This window comes from Haliotis rubra, unplaced genomic scaffold, assembly GCF_003918875.1.
Source record: "Haliotis rubra isolate DU_JTF1 unplaced genomic scaffold, ASM391887v1 Scf674, whole genome shotgun sequence".
Lineage (NCBI taxonomy): Eukaryota > Metazoa > Mollusca > Gastropoda > Lepetellida > Haliotidae > Haliotis > Haliotis rubra.
Window position 1 is genome coordinate 326,649 of NW_025767384.1, and position 25,509 is coordinate 352,157.

At 39.6% G+C, this 25,509-nt stretch overlaps 1 protein-coding gene across 1 annotated transcript in view; it reads left to right on the forward strand.

Moving 5' to 3' along the window:
- Positions 1 to 5,070: 5,070 nt before the first annotated feature.
- LOC124257824 (WD repeat-containing protein 38-like) overlaps positions 5,071 to 25,509 on the forward strand; it is a 42,800-nt gene continuing 22,361 nt past the window's right edge. Inside the window, 2 exon segments of the mRNA XM_046691964.1 lie at positions 5,071 to 5,889; positions 17,355 to 17,475. Coding sequence (XP_046547920.1) covers positions 5,794 to 5,889; positions 17,355 to 17,475 — 217 coding nt within the window. The 5' untranslated portion in view covers positions 5,071 to 5,793.

Sequence of the window (25,509 nt, forward strand, 5' to 3'; positions counted from 1 at the left end):
TACGTAAGTCCCAAACACTTTCAAAGTCAATTTCGCACAACCATACTTTTAATCGTAGTATTTCTGTTATTTTAACTTTCGGCTAAGTCTTCCTACATCGCCAGCGGCTGAGGGGGTGGTGTAAATCCAGCTAGGGTTCATGCAGGTAGCAAAAGTAATGTAAGTCCACATGGTTCCTAGTATGGTGATCTACCTTCAGTTGTTGGCGATCTATAGCCCGTGTTTTATTTTGTATTTTCTTCTTTAATTAAAATCTTTTAGTTTGACATGCTAGTTTTATGTTCATATATGTGATATTCTAGTATTTTGACTGTCCATCGTCGACAGGTTTTACTCTCCAAACTGTTTTCATTTTTAATTGTATAAATTGGTTTCGTCACGATATGGCTGGGATATTGCCAATGTGACGTTAAATATTAACCCACTCACCCAGACAGCGAATGGGACTTCTCCCTGGAAACGCTGCCTAGTCAAACCCACCAAGAACTTTCTGAATAATATGTACACTCCTCAACACTCTAGCCGTCTGCATTACCCAAAGTGTCAGAAGGGCTGTGCTCCCGGTGGAGAACCCCGGGCACGCTCTTGATCTGCGCCAAGAGATCAGGAGGTACCAAACCAAGGGCACCGAGAACAATGTGGAGCCTGACGACAGTGTACTTGGGATGCAAGCGAGACATTTCAAAGGCGAGGTCCGCATATTTAGCATGCTTTTCCTAAATCTTGCCAATCAGGTTGCTGTCAAACGGGACAGATAATTCAATGATATACAAAAATTGGCTTTATCAAAAAGGACAACATCGGGTTTGTTGGCTGGAATTCTTCTGAGGCTATATATGGGCTTAATCCACAGATTTTTAAAGCTGTCATTTTCCATGACGCCGTGGACATTTTCAGGATCGTATCATGGATGGACCTCGGAGTCAAAGCCACAGGCATGGCGAAGACAGTAGTGGAAGCAACGAGCCATGCCATCATGTCTTTTCAGATTTGCTGTTTGTGCCAAGGAAGGGATTCCACTGACAAGGTGTTGGACAGTTTCTGTAAATTCATTGCATAATCGACATTTCATGCACATATTTTCTTTAAGAATCGCATTTAGGCGATTGCCTAATTTCTGCTAAATGTTTCCTACAATCGCCAGCGGCTGAAGGGATGGTGTAAATCCAACTATGGTCCATGCAGGCAGCAAAAGCACTGTGTAAGTCCCAATGATGCCTAATATGGTGATCTACCTCCAGTTGTTGGCGATCTATAGCCCATTTATATTCTTTCTTGTCTTAATTTGAAATCCAATTTTAGAGACAGATGCTAGTTTTAATTCTTGATACTGTGATATTCTAGTTGGTTTAATTACTGTCCTTCGTTGACAAGTTTTTATAATTTACATGAATTTATGGTCAATTTGTTTTAGCCACGATATAGCTGAAATTATGCCGATGTGACTGTAAATTTTAACTCACTCACTCACTCTCCACAAATGACCGACTCTGGGCAGACTTGGTGTAGGACTTCACCTGGTTTACTCCCATCCCTGTACCGTCCAGCAGTACATCGCCATCAACAAAATCAACGTCAAATTTCAGATTCTGCCCAATGTCCTTGGCACGCTTAAGATAGCTGTGGAATTCCTTGCTTTCAACATGAGTCTTGCATCACCAGAGGATCATCCGCTAAATAAATATGTGCAAAGGTACACAGTAAAATAATATAATGAAGAGCCTCCACATTAATCAAACCCCAACCACCCGAATTGATTGGCATAAATAAACGATTAAGAGAGGAACGAGGGTTGTGGGCTCTGTTATTAGACATGTCTCTCATCAGAGAACTTCGCAACCACAACGTAAAGTGAAATGATTGCGTGCAATGCTACAGTAAATGAAGGAAGACGTAATGCAAAGGTCGTAAATTATAGTGAGTGAGTGTGATTTTACGCCGCTTTAGCAATATTCCAGCAATATCACAGCGAGGAGCACCAGCAATGGGCTTCACATATTGTAACCATGTGGGGAATCGAACCCGGGTCTTCGGCGTGACGAGTGAGTGAGTGCGTGAGTGAGTGAGTGTGAGTGTGAGCGTGCGTGCGCGTGCGAGTGCGAGCGTGCGTTTAATTTAAGTCACGTCAGCATTTTTTTTTGCTATATTGTGACTTGATCAAGTTATACAGTGGTAATTTTAAAACCTGTTATCGGTGGACAGAATGAAAACTAGCAATATATCACATATGTGTTTTAACACTAGTTATAGAACATTGAAACTGTCCGACTACTTGGCACGATGTATAAAGATGATACTGCTGGTCTCGTAACTTTGTTTCAGGTTTTTCACACTGGCCTAAAGATTCATTGGTCAGTCCAGATATCACACGTGACAACTATTTTCACGATGTCCAGGGTTCTATTTAGGTTATATTTAGGAAGAGAACAATGAGCAATCTATCAACGTATTATTGGTTCATCTATTTACACAGTCCCTAGTATGGTGATCTCCCTACAGTTGTTGGCGATCTACAGCCTGTTTTTACATTGTATCATCCTCAACAGTTCAACTGTTTGAGATTTAATTACTAGTTATAGTTTTAAATTTGTATCTGTGATAATCTAGCTGTTTTAGTCCTCCGTTGACAGATGTTCCCGAGGTCGGGTCTCCTGGCTCTCAGTCCAATCTCTCTCAACCTGTCCCGTACAGTTTGACAGGATATCCACCGAAGTCCAGGCACCCTGGCTGATGTGCTCTCACCCGTGGCAGTACGATCCGATCACGCAAATGTAGTACCCGGATGTACCGATCTTGGGCTGCAGTGGTGACTCGAGGTCTGCCTGTACAGGGACGGTCATTTGTTATACCTGCTTGGTTGTAACGAGCTGTAAGCCGTGATATCGTGCTAAGACTAACATTCAGACGCCTGGCGACAGAAAATTGGTAATCTCCAGCGTGCATTCTTTCAATGGCGATGTTCCGTGTCGCAGCGTCAAGACTTGGCGTAGAGATTTGTCTTTGAAACGCCTTCAAAACGGATGCCGATTGCCGAAAGTAATCTGGATTTTATAGCCAGACAGTGCATGCTCTTTGCTGCACAATTTCAACTGGAAGGTGATTTATGTTGCGTTGTGGCGGTGCCTTTTTAATTCTTGTAAGAAATCTCATCAAAATCAACATTTTCAGGTAAAGTCGACTCTTCACTTGTGCAATTGTGTAAAATCATGTTATCAACACTTTTGTTACATATTTTGACGATTGTTTGAACACAAAAGGTAATTAATAGATTTTTAAAAATACAAAATACCTGTGCGTTTCATTTTGGTATAGTGTATTTTACATTTGGGAACCATACTGATGTAGCTTTGTCAGAGTGGTTACGCGAATTATGCCTGTTATATATACGTTAACTGAGCATCAAGCGAATGGTGGAAAACTCACGGGGGTAGGTTTCTGTCACAAAACATGAATGACAACTAGGAATAAATAGGAATGTAGTAATTGTGCACAATGTAAAAACCTGAAGTGTCGTGGTTGTTTTAGGATATTAAGGGAACTTATTTGTTTCATAAAATAATATGTACATGCATTTGCTAAGGGACCGTTCATAATTTATGGCTAATGGGAGGTGATATTGATTTTAAGTGTGTGTGTGTTGGGGGGTTGGGGGTGCGTGCGTGCGTGTGACCCATTTTGTTCTCTATGTACTATAGGGTGGGTCAGCAATTTTGTACATGATATGCAGGGGTGGGGTGGGGTGGGGTGTCCCTTACTTTGTACATAATTTAAGGGTGGGGGTGGGTGGGGAAGGGGTTTAATTCACTTTGCAATTGCTTCTCCATAACAATCATTACCCGCTCTAGCCATAAATTATGAGCGGTCCCTAAAGGTAATAATTGTATATGCATATTCAGGCATGCGGATTTTGATATTATAGCAATGGTAAAATGCGGTTGAATTTGTTTACTGTTGAATACACCAAATGTGTGTTTTCATTACTATAGGTCAGAAATGGGATCCACATGAAAAAATGTACGCACTGCTGGGATACTTCATCGAAATCAGACTAGACCCATCGAGGTTATTTCCAAATAAGGGCATCTGGTGGGCATCCACCCTTCTCATTGAGTCTTGGTCAAAAGCCCCTCCTTACAAAAGCCCATCAGGACAAAAGCCCCTCGAAAAATGACATAAGAAGTCCCTCACTTTGTGTATTAATGGAAAAATAAGATTAAAGACAAGAAATGAGTAATGACATGAAAACATTTATTGTTTCATAATAAACTTGACCATAAATAATATATAAATTAATATGTAGTTAGCAAATAATTTGAGTGAATATTGATGTTGATTCCGCAAGGTGGTGTAATCCATTATCTGTGGCGAACAAAAATGGTCACATGTTCTTCATTTCTTTTACATTGATGCGATAAAATATTTAAATGCTTTATAAAATATAAAAAAAGCAATGAGAAAAGTTCATTATACTTTATTAAATATAAACTACTTTTTCCTACTTAAAATACTGTATAAAATATATAAGAACAGTGAGAAATGTTCTCATTCTTATATGAAATACATGAACTGAGGGGCTTTTGACAGGGGTGCTCACATTAGCGAGGGACGTTTAGAACCAAGGTGCTTCTATCCTTCTCTTTGTGTGCGTGTTTAGTTTGAAGAAATATATTTACACATGCCCTTTGCCATTGCGTTATTAAATATATAGCGTCAAAGTTTATGTCCTCCGTCCTAAATAGATAACCCAGTCTCGTGTCACGCTCTGTTCCGTCCGTCGGCAAATCGTCTTATGCCAGGTAATCAGACCCGATCAAACTGCTGGGTTACAGCCATAGATCAGCACCCCTTTGTATTTATAGAAAGGGCAGCGGTCGCTATACTTGCAATAATAAATGAATGTTGTTTTCCAGAAAGCTTGCCTTAATGTTAATTATGTTTCAAAATATATTTATAGTAATTATAATTTTGCATGAAGAGTTGAAACGAATTTGCTGTTGCTTAAAACGCACGAGTTACCTCTGGCTCGCTTTAAATCTGATTTCTATTTTGACTCTAACACAAACCGGAAGTGTTATTTGTATACGTTAGCAACTTGTGAGAAAGAGTATCTATCATCACTATAGATGGTTCGAACAGGTGTCGGTAGTATAAACAAGATCACGAGAAAGCTGTGTGTACATTTTTTCAGTCGGAAATAAAACGCAGCGTTCTAGAATGTAGAGAAGAAAAAAGTTAGAATCCTAGACAACGTATTTGCTGTGAAATCGCGACGATACATTGTCGATAGATCTAAACAAGGTGGTGGTGATTGTGTTGATGTGAGATCGCGTGGAACCCAGTCGTAATTTCTCATTTGCGGCATTCAGGCCGTCATGAATACTGATCTGAAACATATAACCTTAGAGAAATACCCGTGAGTCACCCCGTTTGGTTAAGGATAGTATCCTAGTATTCTGTGTCGAACAACTGGGTACATTGCCTGGCTATGGCCAGGAGACTTAATCGATAAAACTAAATCCAGTTTTATTGTGTCAGGAGTGCGCTACACATTTGATTGAGAGGAATGTTGCCTGTAATGTTTTATGAGGTCATCAAGAAGTTTTACCCAAGACGTTGAGGAGGCTTTTGAAAATAGGAACATTAATCATTTATTAAGTTTAACAGCAAGTCTGTGTACTTGTGTGAGCCTGATCAGACTTACGGGTGTAGACTGGGAAGTGTCAGCTGTAAATTATGTAGAGACTGCAGTAAGGATACTGATTGAACTTTAACAGCGTAATCATTTGGGTCACAATGCCCGTGAAACAGCAGGATAGAGCGGACATGTTTAAGGGACCACAAGAACTACATAAACTGGATCTCAGGCAGTTTGGAGGTCACAAGGATGAGGTGAATATTGTTACTTTCAGTGGAAATTTTGAGTGATTAAAATGTGTCCTAATGTATATGATGAAAAATATCTATATGTTGCAAAATTAATGACATTAATTAAAGCCATTTTCATATGTGTTATTGACAAATAAATATGTTGTGATTGATATGGTACATATAGATTCTAATTGAATTTATATTCAATATGAATTAATATTAATTTGTGAGATAATTTAATAAGTTGATGCAGATTATATTGGAATGATTTATATTACATACATGCATGCATGCAGGTTTGCGCACACATGCACACACACACGAACATATTACTACACTTCTCTATTAAATATCTACTCTGCTAAGTAGGGCTGCAACGAATACACTATGTGGCGAATATGATACGTATCATGAATATTGGGTAACCAATACGAATAATTATTTACGAATACAATATTGTAGTTAAGTGATTGATGTACAATATGGAATGCCCATGTTGACAGTTTTGATTTGTCACAGCATTAACCAGTGATCTCATGACACTCAAATTTGGTATGTAATAGTTATAGTCGACAGTACCATGTGCGGCCTTGGCAAACTAACATCACTTGCGCTACTGCAATGCCAGTTTATATTCAATCCTTGCGTATCTCACTTTCCAAAAGTACACAAGGGTTCAAGTAAAACATGCTCCCTTAAAAAATCGTAAATATTCGTTAATATTCGGTTCTGGTGACCACGAATAACGAATTGAATTCATGAAGGGCTACGGTTCAATTCACCGAATATGCGAGTGAATCGTTACAGCCTTACTGCTAAGTTTCTACTACTCTAGTGCTTCCTGTAAAGGACATTACAAACAATCAGGTGATGTATCATTATCTGTTGTTTCAGCTCAGTACTCTTCCTGGGCTACCCTATTACCTAAAAAGGGGAGATCACAAGGAGTTGTTGTTTTAACAATGTGTGGTAGTATTTGGATATGGAAGTTTTGGAATGTGGATGTTTTGGGATATATCTGTCCACATGATCAGTGATTCATTCCCAGGCTCTAAAGAAATTATCCAAACATACAGTTCTCTACACTGTTCCTTCACAGGACCCTCATAATAGTCATATTGCCTGCAAGGACCCTTGAAATAAATAATCGAGGTAAAACCATGCTGACACATTTGTTTGGTTTACTGATCTACCACCCTGTGTAGATCACCCAAATGCTGAGAAAATAATGAAATTATGAAACGATGACAGTCGTTGATTAGAGCTGCAACAATTCGGTTCAAATATTCGAAAATCGAATCTGATACCTTAATTTCCTTTTTCGACAGTCATTATCACTATTTTGATTTGATATTTGAATATCTATTTAAATTATTTCCACACAGCGAGAACGCAATTTTGACTCCAACTCGAACAGTTTCAAGCGCTGAAATAAGGCAAAATGTGATTGGTTGGTGCCAGGCTAATTATCCAATGAGAATCGTTGTTAGTAGACATTGCCAAGTTGACAATGGATTTCACGCTATATCATTTACATTCCTGATTTCCAAGTCAAATCTTGAACAAAGTTTTCAGTTTGATACGTTTTGTTTAACAAACTCTGAGAGTTAAATGAAATCTGATGTTTTACTTGAATGAAGAATCGAATCGAAAAAGAGCAAATCAAGAGTCCAATATCGAAAATCGAATCAAATCGTGGTCTGGGTGAATCATAGCAGCCCTAATGATCGTTGATATTCCTGATGGGACTACATACACCCCTCAACAAGGATGATAGTTTTTGATTAAATGGGACCATTTTTAGTCTCAAAGTATGTAATAAAGTTGGCATGATAGTAATATAAGTATATCTCTGATAGCTGTTAACATAGTGTACTGTCTTTGATAAGTGTTAACATAGTGTACTGTCTTTGATAACTGTTAACATAGTGTACTATCTTTGATAACTGTTAACATAGTGTACTATCTTTGATAACTGTTAACATAGTGTACTATCTTTGATAACTGTTAACATAGTGTACTATCTTTGATAACTGTTAACATAGTGTACTATCTTTCATAACTGTTAACAAAGACTGTCCAATTTTGGAAAAGGCAAAATGGAAGTTAATAAAATCGAATTTTCCCCAGAATATCAGTTTTGCTGAAGCAAAAAAGATTGTCCTATCTACTGAACATTACACGGAAACGCACGCCTCAGTCACCCAAACACCTGAAACGCCCTCAAAACGACATCACTTTTCACCAATAATGATCAAGGCCAAGTTCATGTCAGACTGACCTGACATGGGTGAATACAGATATTCCCAAGTCTATCTCCCCTGAACAGTCTACTCAGACAGATACAATAGTTTCTACCAACAAATCAGATCTCCTACAACCATCACTCCTTCTCAGTTTGATAGAAATGAAAACAAACTGCCAAATCGAAATTCAAGACCAGAACAGAAACGCCCAAATCAAATCGAACACCTAAAGGGTCAGAAAATAAAATAAAATTGTTTAACAAGTTTGATCACTGGAGGAAATGGATGTATCTGATCATTATTCCATCCCAGGGCACATAGCATGTCGCTCCTCAAAGACAGTGCGGGTAGATCCCCAATCAACCCTCCTAAACGATAGTCCATTCCAAAACTATAGTACAGTGGAACTGTAGAGGATTAAGGTCCAATTTTAATGAGTTACAGCTATTAATCCAAGATTTTGCACCATCAGCTTTCTGTCTGCAGGAAACTTATCTGAAGAAGACAGATATTTTTAATTTACGTCGCCAGTTCGTTGCATATAATTCTTTTCACCTCCGGGTGACAGGGCCACTGGAGGGTCTTCGATACTTGTTAAGCAGGATGTTATCCATAGTCCTGTAACACTCTCAAGTAATCTCCAAGCCGTTGCAGTGAGACTTACTCTTCATGTTACCTTTACACTATGCTCTCTGTATATTCCCCCTTCTTCAACACTCCAGCAGTCTGATCTTCTCAAGCCTCTATGACCAACTTCCTAAACCTTGTCTTATAATGGGTGATCTCAATGGCCATAACCCGATCTGGGGTGGTACAAACACTAGCCCAAAAGGTAAAGTACTGGAAGATTTTATATCCAATAATGATTTGTGTATATACAATGACGATTCAAGCACTTACCTGCATCCTGCAACCGCACCTACTCTTCTCTAGATTTGTCTCTTGCAGACTCTAACCTCCTCAATGAATTTGATTGGTCAGTCCACAATGACCTCTGTGGAAGTGACCACTTTCCAACTATCCTATCAGCAATTTATCCATCTGATTCTACATCTTATACAAGATGGCAATTTTCCAAGGCAGACTGGTCCTTATTTCAAACGTTATGCACATCTAAACTAAGACCCAATATTTCAGTGATATAACTGATCCTATTGAGGTTTATTCTGACGTTTTAAATGAAATAGCTGATGAATGTATACCAAAGTCCTCTACAACTCCACATGTACGGAAACCATGGTTTAATACAGATTGTAGGCAAGCCAGAAAAGCGAGGAAAAAGGCAGAGAACTATTTCCGCCTATCACCCAACTGTCCATAACTTAAATAAATTTAAAATACTCAATGCTAAGGTCGCATCTTCAAACAAAACAAACGCACAATCTTTGAGGAACTATGTTCCAAAATTAATTCACGTGACGCCAATGTCCAGAGTATGGAACATGGTTCAAAGAATTAAAGGCAAAGGTTCCAAATCTGCTTGTTCATCATCTTAAAGATGGTGATAATTTAATTACTGACAAGTCTAAAATTGCAGATAAAATTGGTTAAACTTTGCCAAAAAATTCTTCATCGGTAAATTATGTCCCTGAGTTTCAGAGATACCAGAAACAACAGGAAAAGACTAAACTTAATTTCAATCCAATAACGGTGAAGATTATAATGAAGTGTTTTCATTATATGAGCTACATACTGCTCTTGGAGCAAGCTCATGACACTGCAGCTGGTGATGATCATATCCATTACCAGCTACTGAAACACTTTACCTGAACCATGTCTGATGACACTTTTAGATATATTTGACAAAATATGGACGTCTGAGAATTTCCTCCTTCATGGTGTAATGCCATTGTAGTCCCAATACCAAAACCTGGCAAGGATCATACAGATCCGTCTAATTACAGACCAATATCTCTCACTAGCTGTGTCTGTAAAACCATGGAACGTATGGTGAATAATAGACTAACTTGGTATCTTGAAACCAATAACCTTATAACAAATATTCAATGTGGTTTCAGGAAAATTGTAGAGTACCATTGATCATTTGGTACGCTTAGAATCCTTTGTTAAAAATGCAATCAGAATAAACAACATGCTGTATCGATATTCTTTGATCTCGAGAAAGCATAACACGATACCACTTGGAAGCATGGCATTTTGAAGGATTTACATGATTTTGGTTTGAGGGTCGTTTACCTCTTTTTATATCACAGTTTTTTAAGAGGCAGGCAATTTCAAGTCCGAGTGGGTTCTACCCTGTCTGACCATTATAATCAGGATCAGGGTGTCCCTCAAGGCAGTATTTTGTCGGTCACTTTATTTAGTATCAAGATTAACAGTTTGTCAAAAGTTTTAAATGATTCAATTGATGGATCTCTATTTGTGGATGATTTTAATATTTCTTGTCATGTAAGAATATGCATACTATTGAACGGCAAATGCAGCTGTGTTTAAATAAAATAAATAAATGGTGTCTTGAAAACGGCTTTAAATTTTCTAAATCAAAAACTAATTGTATACATTTTTGTAGAAAATATAAACCGCTAAAAGACCCAGAACTGTTTCTCAATGGCACTCCCATCAAAGTTGTAAAGGAGGCCAAGTTCTTTGGTTTAATATTTGATTCTCATTTAACGTTTCTTCTGCATATTAAATCCCTTTAAACTAAATGCATGAAGGCACTTGATTTATTGAAAGTCGCTTTCAAATTCTAAGTGGGAGGGGATCAAGCCACTCTCCTACATCTATATCGATCATTGGTTCGCTCAAACTTGATTATGGCTCCATCAGTATATGGTGGAGCCTGCAAAAGCAACCTTCAACTTTTTAGATTCTGTCCACCACCAAGGCCTGAGACTTTGTCTTGGGTCCTTTCAACTTCTCCTATTGACAGTCTCTATGTCGAGGCCGCTGAGCCTTCTCTTCCACAACGGCGATAAAATTATCCTTACAGTATTTAACAAAACTATATTCTAACGAGTCTAATCCTGCATTTAACTGTGTTTTCAATCCTCTTTATGAGGATTTTGTACAACAAAAAGACTGCTCTTGTTCCACCTCTTGGGCTAAGAATTAAACCATTCATTTCTGCTGCCGGCATTGATCTTGAAACTATATCTCCTTCTCCCGTCTTCTTTCTTCTCCGCCTTATAAATTGGTTAGGCCACAAGTTGACCTAACATTAACTACATTTTTAAAAATCAGAAACAAATGAATTACAGTATAAACAAGAATTTAGTCAATTAAGAAATAGATATAATTCATACAAATCCTTATTTACAGATGGGTCCAAGGATGGTGGCGCAGTGGCATGTGCCACTGTCATTGATCCAGAACAATATCTTCTAGAATACCGGATAACAGCCTCTATATTTACAGCAGAAGCAAACGCCATCTTAACAGCTCTTAAATATATTCAATCCACATCCTAAACATAAACAGTACATAATCTTTTCCGATTCTCTTCATGTCTTCAGGCTATTAAAAATATTTCTAGTAAACATCCACTTATATTAGAAGTTATTGAATTGCATAATGAGCTTGCTACTGGCCAATGCGACATCGTCTTTTGTTGGTTACCCAGCCACGCTGGCATTTCTGGGAACACAATGGCTGATCTTGCTGCTAAGGCAGCACTCAACAAATCTGTGACACCACTTCTGATCCCATACTCTGATTACAAAGCTGCTATTAGAACTTACATCCGTGATCTGATGCAAAAGAAGTGGGACACCCAAGTAGGTATCAATAAATTACATGAAATAAAACCCTATATCGGGTTACACCTACTTGGGTTGTCAGTCCAGATTTGAAGAGGTCATCATGACGATGTCGTGATTGGCCACACTAGATACACGCATGCGTACTCTATTGAAAGGTGAGGATCCTCCGTTTTGTATCCCTTTGTGATGAGAGAACCACGGTCAAGCATGTCCTGCTTGACTGTGTTGAATTCTCCTTCATAAGGGATAAATACTTCAATGTGAAAACAATTAAGGATCATTTTACTACTGTTAATTCTCATTTAATTCTTGTTTTTTTTAAAGAAATTGACTTAATGAATGAATTTTGAATAATATGCTGTGTACATATTTGTATTTTAATTACTGGTAGACTTGATTAATAACTTAGATTGTTAGTGGCAGTGCCCTCAAAGGGGTTGAAGTATTGTAAAATTATTGTCCCCTGAGAGGGAGGCGTGAAGTCCCAAAACATTTCAAGTAAATTTAAGTATACCAGGTGTTTTAATCGTAGTATTTTGTCATTTTAATGTATGGCTAATTCTCGTATAAACGCCAACAGCTGAAGGGATGGTGTAAATCCAGCTAGGGTCCATGCAGGTAGCAAAGTAATGTAAGTCCCCATGGCCCTTAGTATGGTGATCTACCTTCAGTTGTTGGCGATCTATAGCCCATTTTTATATTGTGTTGTCCCCATAGTTAAAATGTTTTAGATTCAATTACTAGTTTTACATTTTTATCTGTGATACCCTAGTTGCTTTTACTGTCCTTTGTCGGCAGGTTTTATAATATCTATGTATATATATTGTTTTTCAATATCAAATGTTCTCGTCCACGATATGGCTTGAAATATTGCCGATGTGACGTTAAATATTAACTCACTCACTCACTCATAACTGTTAACACAGTGTACTATCTTTCATAACTGTTAACATAGTTTTACTATCTTTCATAACTGTTAACACAGTGTACTATCTTTGATAACTGTTAACATAGTTTACTACCTTTCATAACTGTTAACACAGTGTACTATCTTTGATAACTGTTAACATAGTGTACTATCTTTCATAACTGTTAACACAATGTACTATCTTTGATAACTGTTAACACAGTGTGCTATCTTTCATAACTGTTAACATAGTGTACTATCTTGATAACTGTTAACATAGTGCACTATCTTTGCTAACTGTTAACACAGTGTACTATCTTTGATAACTGTTAACACAGTGCTATCTTTGATAACTGTTAACACTGCTATCTTTCATAACTGTTAACATAGTGTGCTATCTTCATAACTGTTAACATAGTGTACTATCTTGATAACTGTTAACATAGTGCACTATGTTTGATAAACTGTTAACACAGTGTACTATCTTTGATAACTGTTAACATAGTGTACTATCTTTGATAACCGTTAACACAGTGCTATCTTTGATAACTGTTAACATAGTGTACTATCTTTGATAACTGTTAACACAGTGTGCTATCTTTGATAACTGTTAACATAGTGTACTATCTTTGATAACCGTTAACATAGTGTGCTATCTTTCATAACTGTTAACATAGTGTGCTATCTGAGAACTGTTAACATAGTGTGCTATCTTTCATAACTGTTAACATAGTGTACTATCTTGATAACTGTTAACATAGTGCACTATGTTTGATAACCGTTAACATAGTGTACTATCTTTGATAAATATTAACACAGTGCTATCTCTTTGATAACTATTAACATAGTGTACTATCTTTGATAACTGTTGTACTATCTTTGATAACTGTTAACATAGTGTACTATCTTTGATAACTGTTAACATAGTGTACTATCTTTGATAACTGTTAACACACTGCAAACATAGTGCTATCTTTGATAACTGTTAACATAGTGTACTATCTTTGATAAGTGTTAACATAGTGTGCTATCTTTGATAACTGTTAACATAGTGTACTATCTTTGATAACTGTTAACATAGTGTACTATCTTTGATAACTGTTAACATAGTGTACTATCTTTGATAACTGTTAACATAGTGTACTATCTTTGATAACTGTTAACATAGTGTGGAACCTTCTCATAACTGTTAACATAGTAAAATATCTGAGAACCAAACATAGTACCAATATCCCTCATAACTGTTAACATTTGTAATTTGTTTGTAAAGGGCAGCTAAATGTATTGGAGTGTCAGATTTTGTGATTCATATCATCATATTTAAAAGTGTGAATTGATGCTTATGACATCAATCACTGGATTATGTGGTTCATACTGGCAATAATATTTTGTAACCTCTTCAATAGGTATCATTTTGCCAATATCATTCAGTAACCACTGAAATATTCTTTGCTATTAATATTTATTGACTATAAATAAAGATATGATTTGTTCATGTATGAGGATGCACTAGTGTCTCTTGTTGAATTGAAACTTGCCGTCGGTCTTGGTGATGTTGTGCAACACATCTTTAACACTAAGACTGTTGTGCTTCTGTATAAAGTTATTTGATTTACGTCACTTTAGCGCTAATCCAACTAGGGTCCATGGAGGTTACAAAAGCACTGTAAGTCCCCATGGTCCCTAGTATGGTGATCTACCTTCAGTTGTTGGCAATCACTAGCCCATTTTTACATTGTATTACCTAAAATAGTTTCCTACTTTTAAAAATATATGCTAGTTAGTTTTAACTCTTTTTGTGATACTCTAGTTATTTTACAGTCCGTCAATGACTGTGTATTTAATTACTTGTATTTATTGTTTATGTACAACATTTCTCGTCACTATATGGCTGAAATATTGCCAGGGTGACGTTAAATTTTAACTCAGTCACTCACTTTAGCGCTAAGCTTGTTTTGCACAACACCACTCTGCTTGTTTGTTTTAGGGGATGAGGTGGATGTGAGACTGGTGTTAAGATTGTGTATCATGTTTTGTAAACTAGCCCCTCAACCAATCAGTTACATTTTATGTCACATTTTTATAGTGCCTTCAAATACAAGTAATATTTCTCCAAAGGAAATAAAACTTGGTTACAGGCATATCACTTAAAAACCAGCAAATAGTAACCATAGCTGGAGTATGTACACACTTTAAATAGACAAAAATACAAAAATCACAAAGACACAATACCATAAAGTTGTTTGGTAATAAACGAGTCCAAGGTGATTCACCTTTAATAGTTGATGTTCCAGAGAGTGTTTATGAACAGTGAATAAAATGTTTTCACAGACAGCTTGGAAAAACTGCTATGTCTCTATGGCAACATAAAAGTATATTTAGCATTATGAAATTAAGTGCATAAAGATATTGCTAAGATCAATAAATATATGTCTTTACTGAAATAACAGTATTGATACATTTTAAGATGGTTTGCTGGGATGGGTAAGTGCGTTGGCGAAATGGGTAATGTAAAACATGGACAAGGAAAACAGTTGCCCCCAAAAAGAAAAATGACCCTTAAATTTGTGGGAGTGGACTAAAGGGGCAGAATTTCGTTTTTTGGTCGGGGAAGAATAACCTAACTACGCTCCTGTCCATGGCAGATATTATATAATTACAAAGATAAAAGGGTAAAAAAAATATTTTACCTTCTTTATAATTATATAAACTTTGTAGTTGTGTTATGCTGTTATGTGGAAATGTGTTCATGAGATGTATTCATTCATTGCATCGTAATATTTTCAACATTAATTAGGTAATATTTTCAACATTAGGTAAGTGGCATTTAGAAGCTAGTATGATGAAGAGGAACACTGTTTTATGGATAGACAACTTCTTTATTACAATAGATGCGACGTTTCAGTGTAGATCTTAACACTGTTATTTGCTTGATAATGGTATTAGGATCTACACTGAAACATCGCATCTATTGCAATAAGAAGTTGTCTATCCATAAATACCCGCGGACGATCCGGGTAGAATAGGTCTTCAGCAACCCATGCTTGCCACAAAAGGCAACTATGCTTGTCGAAGAAGCGACTAACGGATCAGGTGGCCAGACTTCGCTGACTTGGTTGAAACATGTCATTGGTTCCCAATTGCTTAGATCGATGCTCATGCTGTTGATCACTGGATTGTCTGGTCCAGACTCGATTATTTAAAGACCGCCACCATATAGCTGGAATATTGCTGAGTGCGGGTGTAAAACTAAACTCACTCACTCACTCACTCTATCCATAAATAAGTGTTCCTCTTCATTAGGTACAGTTATCTAAATGTATTCTTTTATGTACAGGGTGGTGGGGTAGCCTAATGGTTAAAGCATCGTGTGAAGTCTATTTCTGGTGTACCCTGCTGTAATATTGCTGGAAATTAGCCTGGAATATTACAAAAGCAGCTTAAAACCAAACTCACTCATTCACTTACTTTCATGTACAGATTACTGTTGTTGATTGTTTAATGTCTGTATGAAAAGGTGTTTCAATAGCCTTTGACTGTCCACCAATCCAGTTCCTCATGACTTAGCCATGATGCTGAGTATGGAAAAGAAGCTACCACATGGGCAATTTTACAGAGTGATGGACACAATATTCTTGTATGCCTAAAAATATTAATTCCACTCAAAATGGGGATAGTCGGACATACTGGTAAATTTCTGACCCTGACTGATGGTACTGAGTATGAGTGAGTTTGATTTTTGATGGACACAATATCTTGCTAAAAACAATAATCCAACAATATCAATGGAGGTGACACCAGAAATGGGTTTCACACAATGTATGGGGAATCAACAACCTGTGAGTCAGTCTTCAGCATGTCAATCCGAACGCTTTAACCACTAGGCTATCCACTAGGCATCCCTGCACAACCAGGAGTCTAGACCACAGACTTTGTGTACCCCTCTGACATGTGTAAATTGGCTGAAAGTTATGAATACACGTACAATGTCATTTAGAATGTGGTCAAATACAACCACCTTCAAGAGGATTGAAGTAGCATACAATTATTGTCCCCTGAGAGAGTATGTAAGTCCCATCTCTTTCAAGGTATTTATCATGCTACATGGATAAATGTTCTTATATTGCTTTGGTTTAATTGAAGTTTAATCGCCAGCGGCTGAAGGGATGGTGTTAATCCAGCGAGGATCCATTCAGGTAGCAAAAGTACTGTAAGTCCCCATGGTCCCTTGCATGGTGATCTACCTTCAGTTGTTGGCAATCTATAGGCCGTTTTTATATTGCATTGTTCTCTATAGTAATATGTTTTATGATAACATTCTAGTTTTATCTTAATATCTGAGATTCTCTAGTAGTTTTACTGTCCATCATCGACAGATTTCAATCTTGAAAATTTTTCATCTTTAATTTATGAATTGTTCTCATCACAATATGGCTGAGATATTGCTGATGGGACGCTGGATATTAACCTCACTCACTCAAGTTTTGTTATAGGTTGGAGAAGATAGATTCTAACATGGATATTCATTTGGGAAGGTTGAGAAGATTATTGTATAGCACCTGTCTCCTTCATTTAGAATCTGTTTCCAATGACATCTGTGTTTTGTTTCAGGTGAACTGTGTGGCATTTTCCAGTGATTTCCAGATTTTGATAACTGGTTCTGATGATGAGAGAATTCGAATCTTCAATGCCAGAACTGGAGAGTTTGTTTGTAAAGTGAAAGGTCATACAGGTATAACCCTAGACTAAGGCTTAGTCTCTGAATATATATAATTTTGATAGTAACAAACAAGCCCATTTATATTGAAAAGGAGCCCTAGGGAGACCAGAGATTCAGAACCTGAGGAAATCTAGACATGCTTTATTTAGGGTTTTAGCACTGCAGAGAAGGCTTGGCAGTAGGGAAATTAATGTGGTTCAGGGACTGTGAGACAGACTAGGATAACCCTGAAAACTTTATCTGAGTTTGTAGCAGGAAGAGTCAAAGTGCTAACATTGTTACAGTGGTCAGTGGCCACTCGGGATTGCTTGTGTCATTGTGGACTGACCCTTTGATGGGTGTTGTGTCATTGTGGGACTGACCCTTTGATGGATGTTGTGTCATTGTGGGACTGACCCTTTGATGGGTGTTGTGTCATTGTGGGACTGACCCTTTGATGGGTGTTGTGTCATTGTGGGACTGACCCTTTGATGGATGTTGTGTTGTTGTGGGACTGACCCTTTGATGGATGTTGTGTTGTTGTGTGACTGACCCTTTGATGGGTGTTGTGTCATTGTGGACTGACCCTTTGATGGGTGTTGTGTCATTGTGGGACTGACCCTTAGATGGGTGTTGTGTCATTGTGGGACTGACCCTTTGATGGGTGTGTGTCATTATGGGACTGATCCTTTAATAGATGTTGTGTCATTGTGGGACTGACCCTTTGATGGGTGTTTTGTCATTATGGGACTGACCCTTTGATGGGTGTTGTGTTGTTGTGGGACTGACCCTTTGATGGGTGTTGTGTCATTGTGGGACTGACCCTTTGATGGGTGTTTTGTCATTATGGGACTGACCCTTGATGGGTGTTGTGTTGTTGTGTGACTGACCCTTTGATGGGTGTTGTGTCATTGTGGGACTGACCCTTTGATGGGTGTTGTGTCATTGTGGGACTGACCCTTTGATGGATGTTGTGTCATTGTGTGACTGACCCTTTGATGGGTGTGATCATGGGACAGATCCTTTAATAGATGTTGTGTCATTGTGGACTGACCCGTTGATGGGTGTTATGTCATTATGGGACTGACCCTTTGATGGGTGTTGTGTTGTTGTGGGACTGACCCTTTGATGGGTGTTGTGTTGTTGTGGGACTGACCCTTTGATGGGTGTTGTGTCATTATTAGATTGACCCTGTGATAGAAGTTGTGTCATTATGGGACTGACCCTTTAATGGACGTTGTGTCATTATGGGACTGACCCTTTGATGGATGTTGTGTCATTATGGGACTGACCCTTTGATGGATGTTGTGTTGTTGTGGGACTGACCCTTTGTTGGATGTTGTGTTGTTTTGGGACTGACCCTTTGATGGGTGTTGTGTCATGATGGGACTGACCCTGTGATGCATCTGGTGTCATTATGGAACTGATCCTTTGATGGATGTTGTGTCATTATGGGACTGACCCTTTCATGGATGTTGTGTTGTTTTGGGACTGACCCTTTGATGGATGTTGTGTCATGATGGGACTGACCCTGTGATGCATGTGGTGTCATTATGGGACTGATCCTTTTATGGATGTTGTGTCATGATGGGACTGACCCTGTGATGCATGTGGTGTCATTATGGGACTGATCCTTTTATGGATGTTGTGTCATGATGGGACTGACCCTGTGATGCATCTGGTGTCATTATGGAACTGACCCTTTAATTGATGTTGTGTCATTATGGGACTGACCCTTTGATGGATGTTGTGTCATTATGGGACTGACCCTTTGATGGATGTTGTGTCATTGTGGGACTGATCCTTTGATGGATGTTGTGTCATTGTGGGACTGACCCTTTAATGGATGTTGTGTCATTATGGGACTGATCCTTTGATGGGTGTTTTGTCATTATGGACTGACCTTTAATGCATGTTGTGTCATTGTGGGACTGACCCTTTGATGGGTGTTGTGTCATTATGGGACTGACCCTTTGATGGAAGTTGTGTCATTGTGGGACTGACCCTTTGATGGGTGTTTTGTCATTAAGGGACAGACCCTTTAATGCATGTTGTGTCATTGTGGGACTGACCCTTTGATGGATGTTGTGTCATTATGGGACTGACCCTTTCATGGATATTGTGTCATTATTGGACTGACCCTTTGATGGAAGTTGTGTCATTGTGGGAATGACCCTTTGATGGATGTTGTGTCCTTATGGGACTGACCCTTTCATGGATGTTGTGTCATTATGGGACTGATCCTTTGATGGATGTTCTGTTGTTTTGGGACTGACCCTTTGATGGATGTTGTGTTGTTGTGGGACTGACACTTTGATGGGTGTTTTGTCATTATGGGACTGGACCCTTTGATGGGTGTTGTGTCATTGTGGGACTGACCCTTTGATGAGTGTTGTGTCATTGTGGGACTGACCCTTTGATGGGTATTGTGTCATTGTGTGACTGACCCTTTGATGGGTGTTGTGTCATTGTGGGACTGACCCTTTGATGGGTGTTGTGTCATTGTGTGACTGACCCTTTGATGGGTGTTGTGTCATTGTGTGACTGACCCTTTGATGGGTGTTGTGTCATTGTGGGACTGACCCTTTGATGGGTGTTGTGTCATTGTGGGACTGACCCTTTGATGGGTGTTGTGTCATTGTGGGACTGACCCTTTGATGGGTGTTGTGTCATTGTGGGACTGACCTTTGATGGGTGTGATCATGGGATTGATCCTTTAATAGATGTTGTGTCATTGTGGACTGACCCCTTGATGGGTGTTTTGTCATTATGGGACTAACCCTTTGATGGGTGTTGTGTTGTTGTGGACTGACCCTTTGATGGGTGTTGTGTTGTTGTGGGACTGACCCTTTGATGGGTGTTGTGTCATTATTAGATTGACCCTGTGATAGAAGTTGTGTCATTATGGGACTGACCCTTTAATGGACGTTGTGTCATTGTGGGACTGATCCTTTGATGGATGTTGTGTCATGATGGGACTGATCCTTTGATGGATGTTGTGTCATGATGGGACTGACCCTTTGATGGATATTGTGTTATTATGTGACTGACCCTTTGATGTCTGTGGTGTCATCATGGGACTGATCCTTTGATAGATGTTGTGTCATTGTGGACTGACCCTTTGATGGGTGTTTTGTCATTAAGGGACAGACCCTTTAATGGATGTTGTGTCATTGTGGGACTGACCCTTTGATGGATGTTGTGTCATTATGGGACTGACCCTTTGATGGATGTGGTGTCATTATGGGACTGACCCTTTGATGGATGTGGTGTCATTATGGGACTGACCCTTTGATGGATGTGGTGTCATTATGGGACTGACCCTTTGATGGATGTGGTGTCATTATGGGACTGACCCTTTGATGGATGTTGTGTCATTATGGGACTGACCCTTTGATGGAAGTTGTGTCATTGTGGGACTGACCCTTTGATGGATGTTGTGTCATTATGGGACTGACCCTTTGATGGATGTTGTGTCATTATGGGACTGACCCTTTGATGGATGTGGTGTCATTATGGGACTGACCCTTTGATGGATGTGGTGTCATTATGGGACTGACCCTTTGATGGATGTTGTGTCATTATGGGACTGACCCTTTGATGGATGTGGTGTCATTATGGGACTGACCCTTTGATGGATGTTGTGTCATTATGGGACTGACCCTTTGATGGAAGTTGTGTCATTATGGGACTGACCCTTTGATGGATGTTGTGTCATTATGGGACTGACCCTTTGATGGATGTGGTGTCATTATGGGACTGACCCTTTCATGGATGTTGTGTCATTATGGGACTGATCCTTTGATGGATGTTGTGTCGTTATGGACTGACCCTTTGATGGATGTTGTGTCATTATGGGACTGACCCTTTGATGGAAGTTGTGTCATTGTTGGGCTGACCCTTTCATGGATGTTGTGTCATTATGTGACTGACCCTTTGATGGATGTTGTGTCATTATGGGACTGACCCTTTCATGAATGTTGTGTCATAATGGGACTGATCCTTTGATGGATGTGGTGTCATTATGGGACTGACCCTTTGATGGATGTTGTGTCATTATGGGACTGACCCTTTGATGGAAGTTGTGTCATTGTGGGACTGACCTTTGATGGATGTTGTGTCATTATGGGACTGACCCTTTGATAGATGTTGTGTCATTATGGACTGATCCTTTGATGGATGTGGTGTCATTATGGGACTGACCCTTTGATGGATGTTGTGTTATTATGGACTGACCCTTTGATGGAAGTTGTGTGGATTGTGGGACTGACCCTTTGATGGATGTTGTGTTGTTGTGGACTGACCCTTTCTTGGATGTTGTGTTGTTTTGGGACTGACCCTTTGATGGATGTTGTGTCATTGTGGGACTGACCCTTTGATGGGTGTTTTGTCATTATGGGACTGACCCTTTGATGGATGTGGTGTCATTATGGGACTGACCCTTTGATGGATGTTGTGTCATTATGGGACTGACCCTTTGATGGATGTGTGTGATTGTGGACTGACCCTTTGATGGATGTTGTGTTGTTTTGGGACTGACCCTTTGATGGATGTTGTGTCATTATGGGACTGACCCTTTGATGGATGTTGTGTTGATTGTGGACTGACCCTTTGATGGATGTTGTGTTGTTCTTGGACTGACCCTTGATGGATGTTGTGTTGTTTTGGGACTGACCCTTTGATGGGTGTTGTGTCATTGTGGGACTGACCCTTGATGGTATTGTGTCATTATTAGATTGACCCTGTGATAGAAGTTGTGTCATTATGGACTGACCCTTTGATGGATGTTGTGTCATTATGGGACTGATCCTTTGATGGATGTTGTGTTGTTTTGGGACTGACCCTTTGATGGATGTGGTGTCATTATGGGACTGACCCTTTGATGGATGGATGTTGTGTCATTATGGGACTGATCCTTTGATGGATGTTGTGTCATTATGGGACTGACCCTTTGATGGATGTTGTGTCATTATGGACTGACCCTTTGATGGGTGTTGTGTCATTGTGGGACTGACCCTTTCATGGATGTTGTGTCATTATGGTGACTGACCCTTGATGGATGTTGTGTCATTATGGACTGGACCCTTTCATGGATGTTGTGTCATAATGGGACTGATCCTTTGATGGATGTGGTGTCATTATGGGACTGACCCTTTGATGGATGTTGTGTCATTATGGACTGACCCTTTGATGGAAGTTGTGTCATTGTGGGACTGACCCTTTGATGGATGTTGTGTCATTATGGGACTGACCCTTTGATGGATGTTGTGTCATTATGGGACTGACCCTTTGATGGATGTGGTGTCATTATGGGACTGACCCTTTGATGGATGTGGTGTCATTATGGGACTGACCCTTTGATGGATGTTGTGTCATTATGGGACTGACCCTTTGATGGATGTTGTGTCGTTATGGACTGACCCTTTGATGGATGTTGTGTCATTATGGGACTGACCCTTTGATGGATGTTGTGTCATTGTGGGACTGACCCTTTGATGGATGTTGTGTCATTATGGGACTGACCCTTTGATGGATGTTGTGTCATTATGGGACTGACCCTTTGATGAATGTTGTGTCATAATGGACTGATCCTTTGATGGATGTGGTGTCATTATGGGACTGACCCTTTGATGGATGTTGTGTCATTATGGGACTGACCCTTTGATGGATGTTGTGTCATTATTGGGACTGACCCTTTGATGGATGTTGTGTCATTATGGACTGACCCTTTGATGGATGTTGTGTCATTATGGGACTGACCCTTTGATGGATGTGGTGTCATTATGGGACTGACCCTTTGATGGATGTTGTGTCATTATGGGACTGACCCTTTGATGGAAGTTGTGTCATTTTGGGACTGACCCTTTGATGGATGTTGTGTTGTTGTGGGACTGACCCTTTGTTGGATGTTGTGTTGTTTTGGGACTGACCCTTTGATGGATGTTTTGTCATTATGGGACTGACCCTTTGATGGATGTGGTGTCATTATGGGACTGACCCTTTGATGGATGTGGTGTCATTATGGGACTGACCCTTTGATGGATGTTGTGTTGTTGTGGACTGACCCTTGATGGAAGTTGTGTGATTGTGGACTGACCCTTTGATGGATGTTGTGTTGTTTATGGGACTGACCCCTTTGATGGATGTTGTGTCATTATGGACTGACCCTTTGATGGATGTGGTGTCATTATGGGACTGACCCTTTGATGGATGTGTGTGTTTATGGGACTGACCCTTTGATGGATGTTGTGTTGTTTTGGGACTGACCCTTTGATGGGTGTTGTGTCATTATGGGACTGACCCTTTGATGGGTGTGGTGTCATTATGGGACTGACCCTTTGATGGATGTTGTGTCATTATGGGACTGACCCTTTGATGCATGTGGTGTCATTATGGGACTGATCCTTTGATGGATGTTGTGTTGTTTTGGGACTGACCCTTTGATGGATGTTGTGTTGTCATTATGGGACTGACCTTTGATGGATGTGGTGTCATCATGGGACTGATCCTTTGATGGATGTTGTGTCATTGTGGGACTGACCCTTTGATGGGTGTTTTGTCATTATGGGACTGACCCTTTGATGGATGTTGTGTCATTATGGGACTGACCCTTTGATGGATGTGGTGTCATTATGGGACTGACCCTTTGATGGATGTTGTGTTGTTATGGGACTGACCCTTTGATGGATGTGGTGTCATTATGGGACTGACCCTTTGATGGATGTTGTGTCATTATGGGACTGACCCTTTGATGGATGTGGTGTCATTATGGGACTGACCCTTTGATGGATGTTGTGTCATTATTGGACTGACCCTTTGATGGAAGTTGTGTCATTGTGGGACTGACCCTTTGATGGATGTTGTGTCATTATGGGACTGACCCTTTGATGGATGTTGTGTCATTATGGGACTGACCCTTTGATGGATGTGGTGTCATTATGGGACTGACCCTTTGATGGATGTGGTGTGATTGTGGACTGACCCCTTGATGGATGTTGTGTTGTTGTGGGACTAACCCTTTCTTGGATGTGTTGTTTTGGGACTGACCCTTTGATGGGTTGTGTTGTGTGGGACTGACCCTTTGATGGGTGTTTTGTCATTATGGGACTGACCCTTTGATGGATGTTTTGTCATTATGGGACTGACCCTTTGATGGATGTGGTGTCATTATGGGACTGACCCTTTGATGGATGTTGTGTCATTATGGGACTGACCCTTTCATGGATGTTGTGTCATTTGGGACTGATCCTTTGATGGATGTGGTGTCATTATGGGACTGACCCTTAGATGGATGTTGTGTCATTATGGGACTGACCCTTTGATGGAAGTTGTGTCATTGTGGGACTGACCGTTTGATGGAAGTTGTGTCATTGATTGTGGGACTGACCCTTTGATGTGTGTTTTGTCATTATGGGTGATGGATGTTTGTCATTATGGGACTGACCCTTTGATGGATGTTGTGTCATTGTGGGACTGACCCTTTGATGGATGTGGTGTCATTATGGGACTGACCCTTTGATGGATGTTGTGTTGTTGTGGGACTGACCCTTTGATGGGTGTTGTGTTGATTGTGGGACTGACCCTTTGATGGATGTTGTGTTGTTGTGGGACTGACCCTTTGATGGATGTTGTGTCATTATGGGACTGACCCTTTGATGGATGTTGTGTCATTGTGGGACTGACCCTTTGATGGATGTTGTGTTGTTGTGGGACTGACCCTTTGATGGATGTTGTGTTGTTGTGGGACTGACCCTTTGATGGATGTTGTGTTGTTGTGGGACTGACCCTTGATGGATGTTGATGTTATGTGTTGTGATGTGGTGTTGTGGGACTGACCCTTTGATGGATGTTGTGGGACTGACCCTTTGATGGATGTTTTGTCATTATGGGACTGATCCTTTGATATATGTTGTGTCATTACGGGACAGCCTTTGATGGGTGTTGTCATATGGGACTGATTCTTTGATGGATGTTGTGTCATTGTAGGACTGACCCCATGATGGAAGTTGTGTCATTATGGGACTGATTCTTTGTTGAAAGTTGTGTCATTATTAGGCTGACCCAATG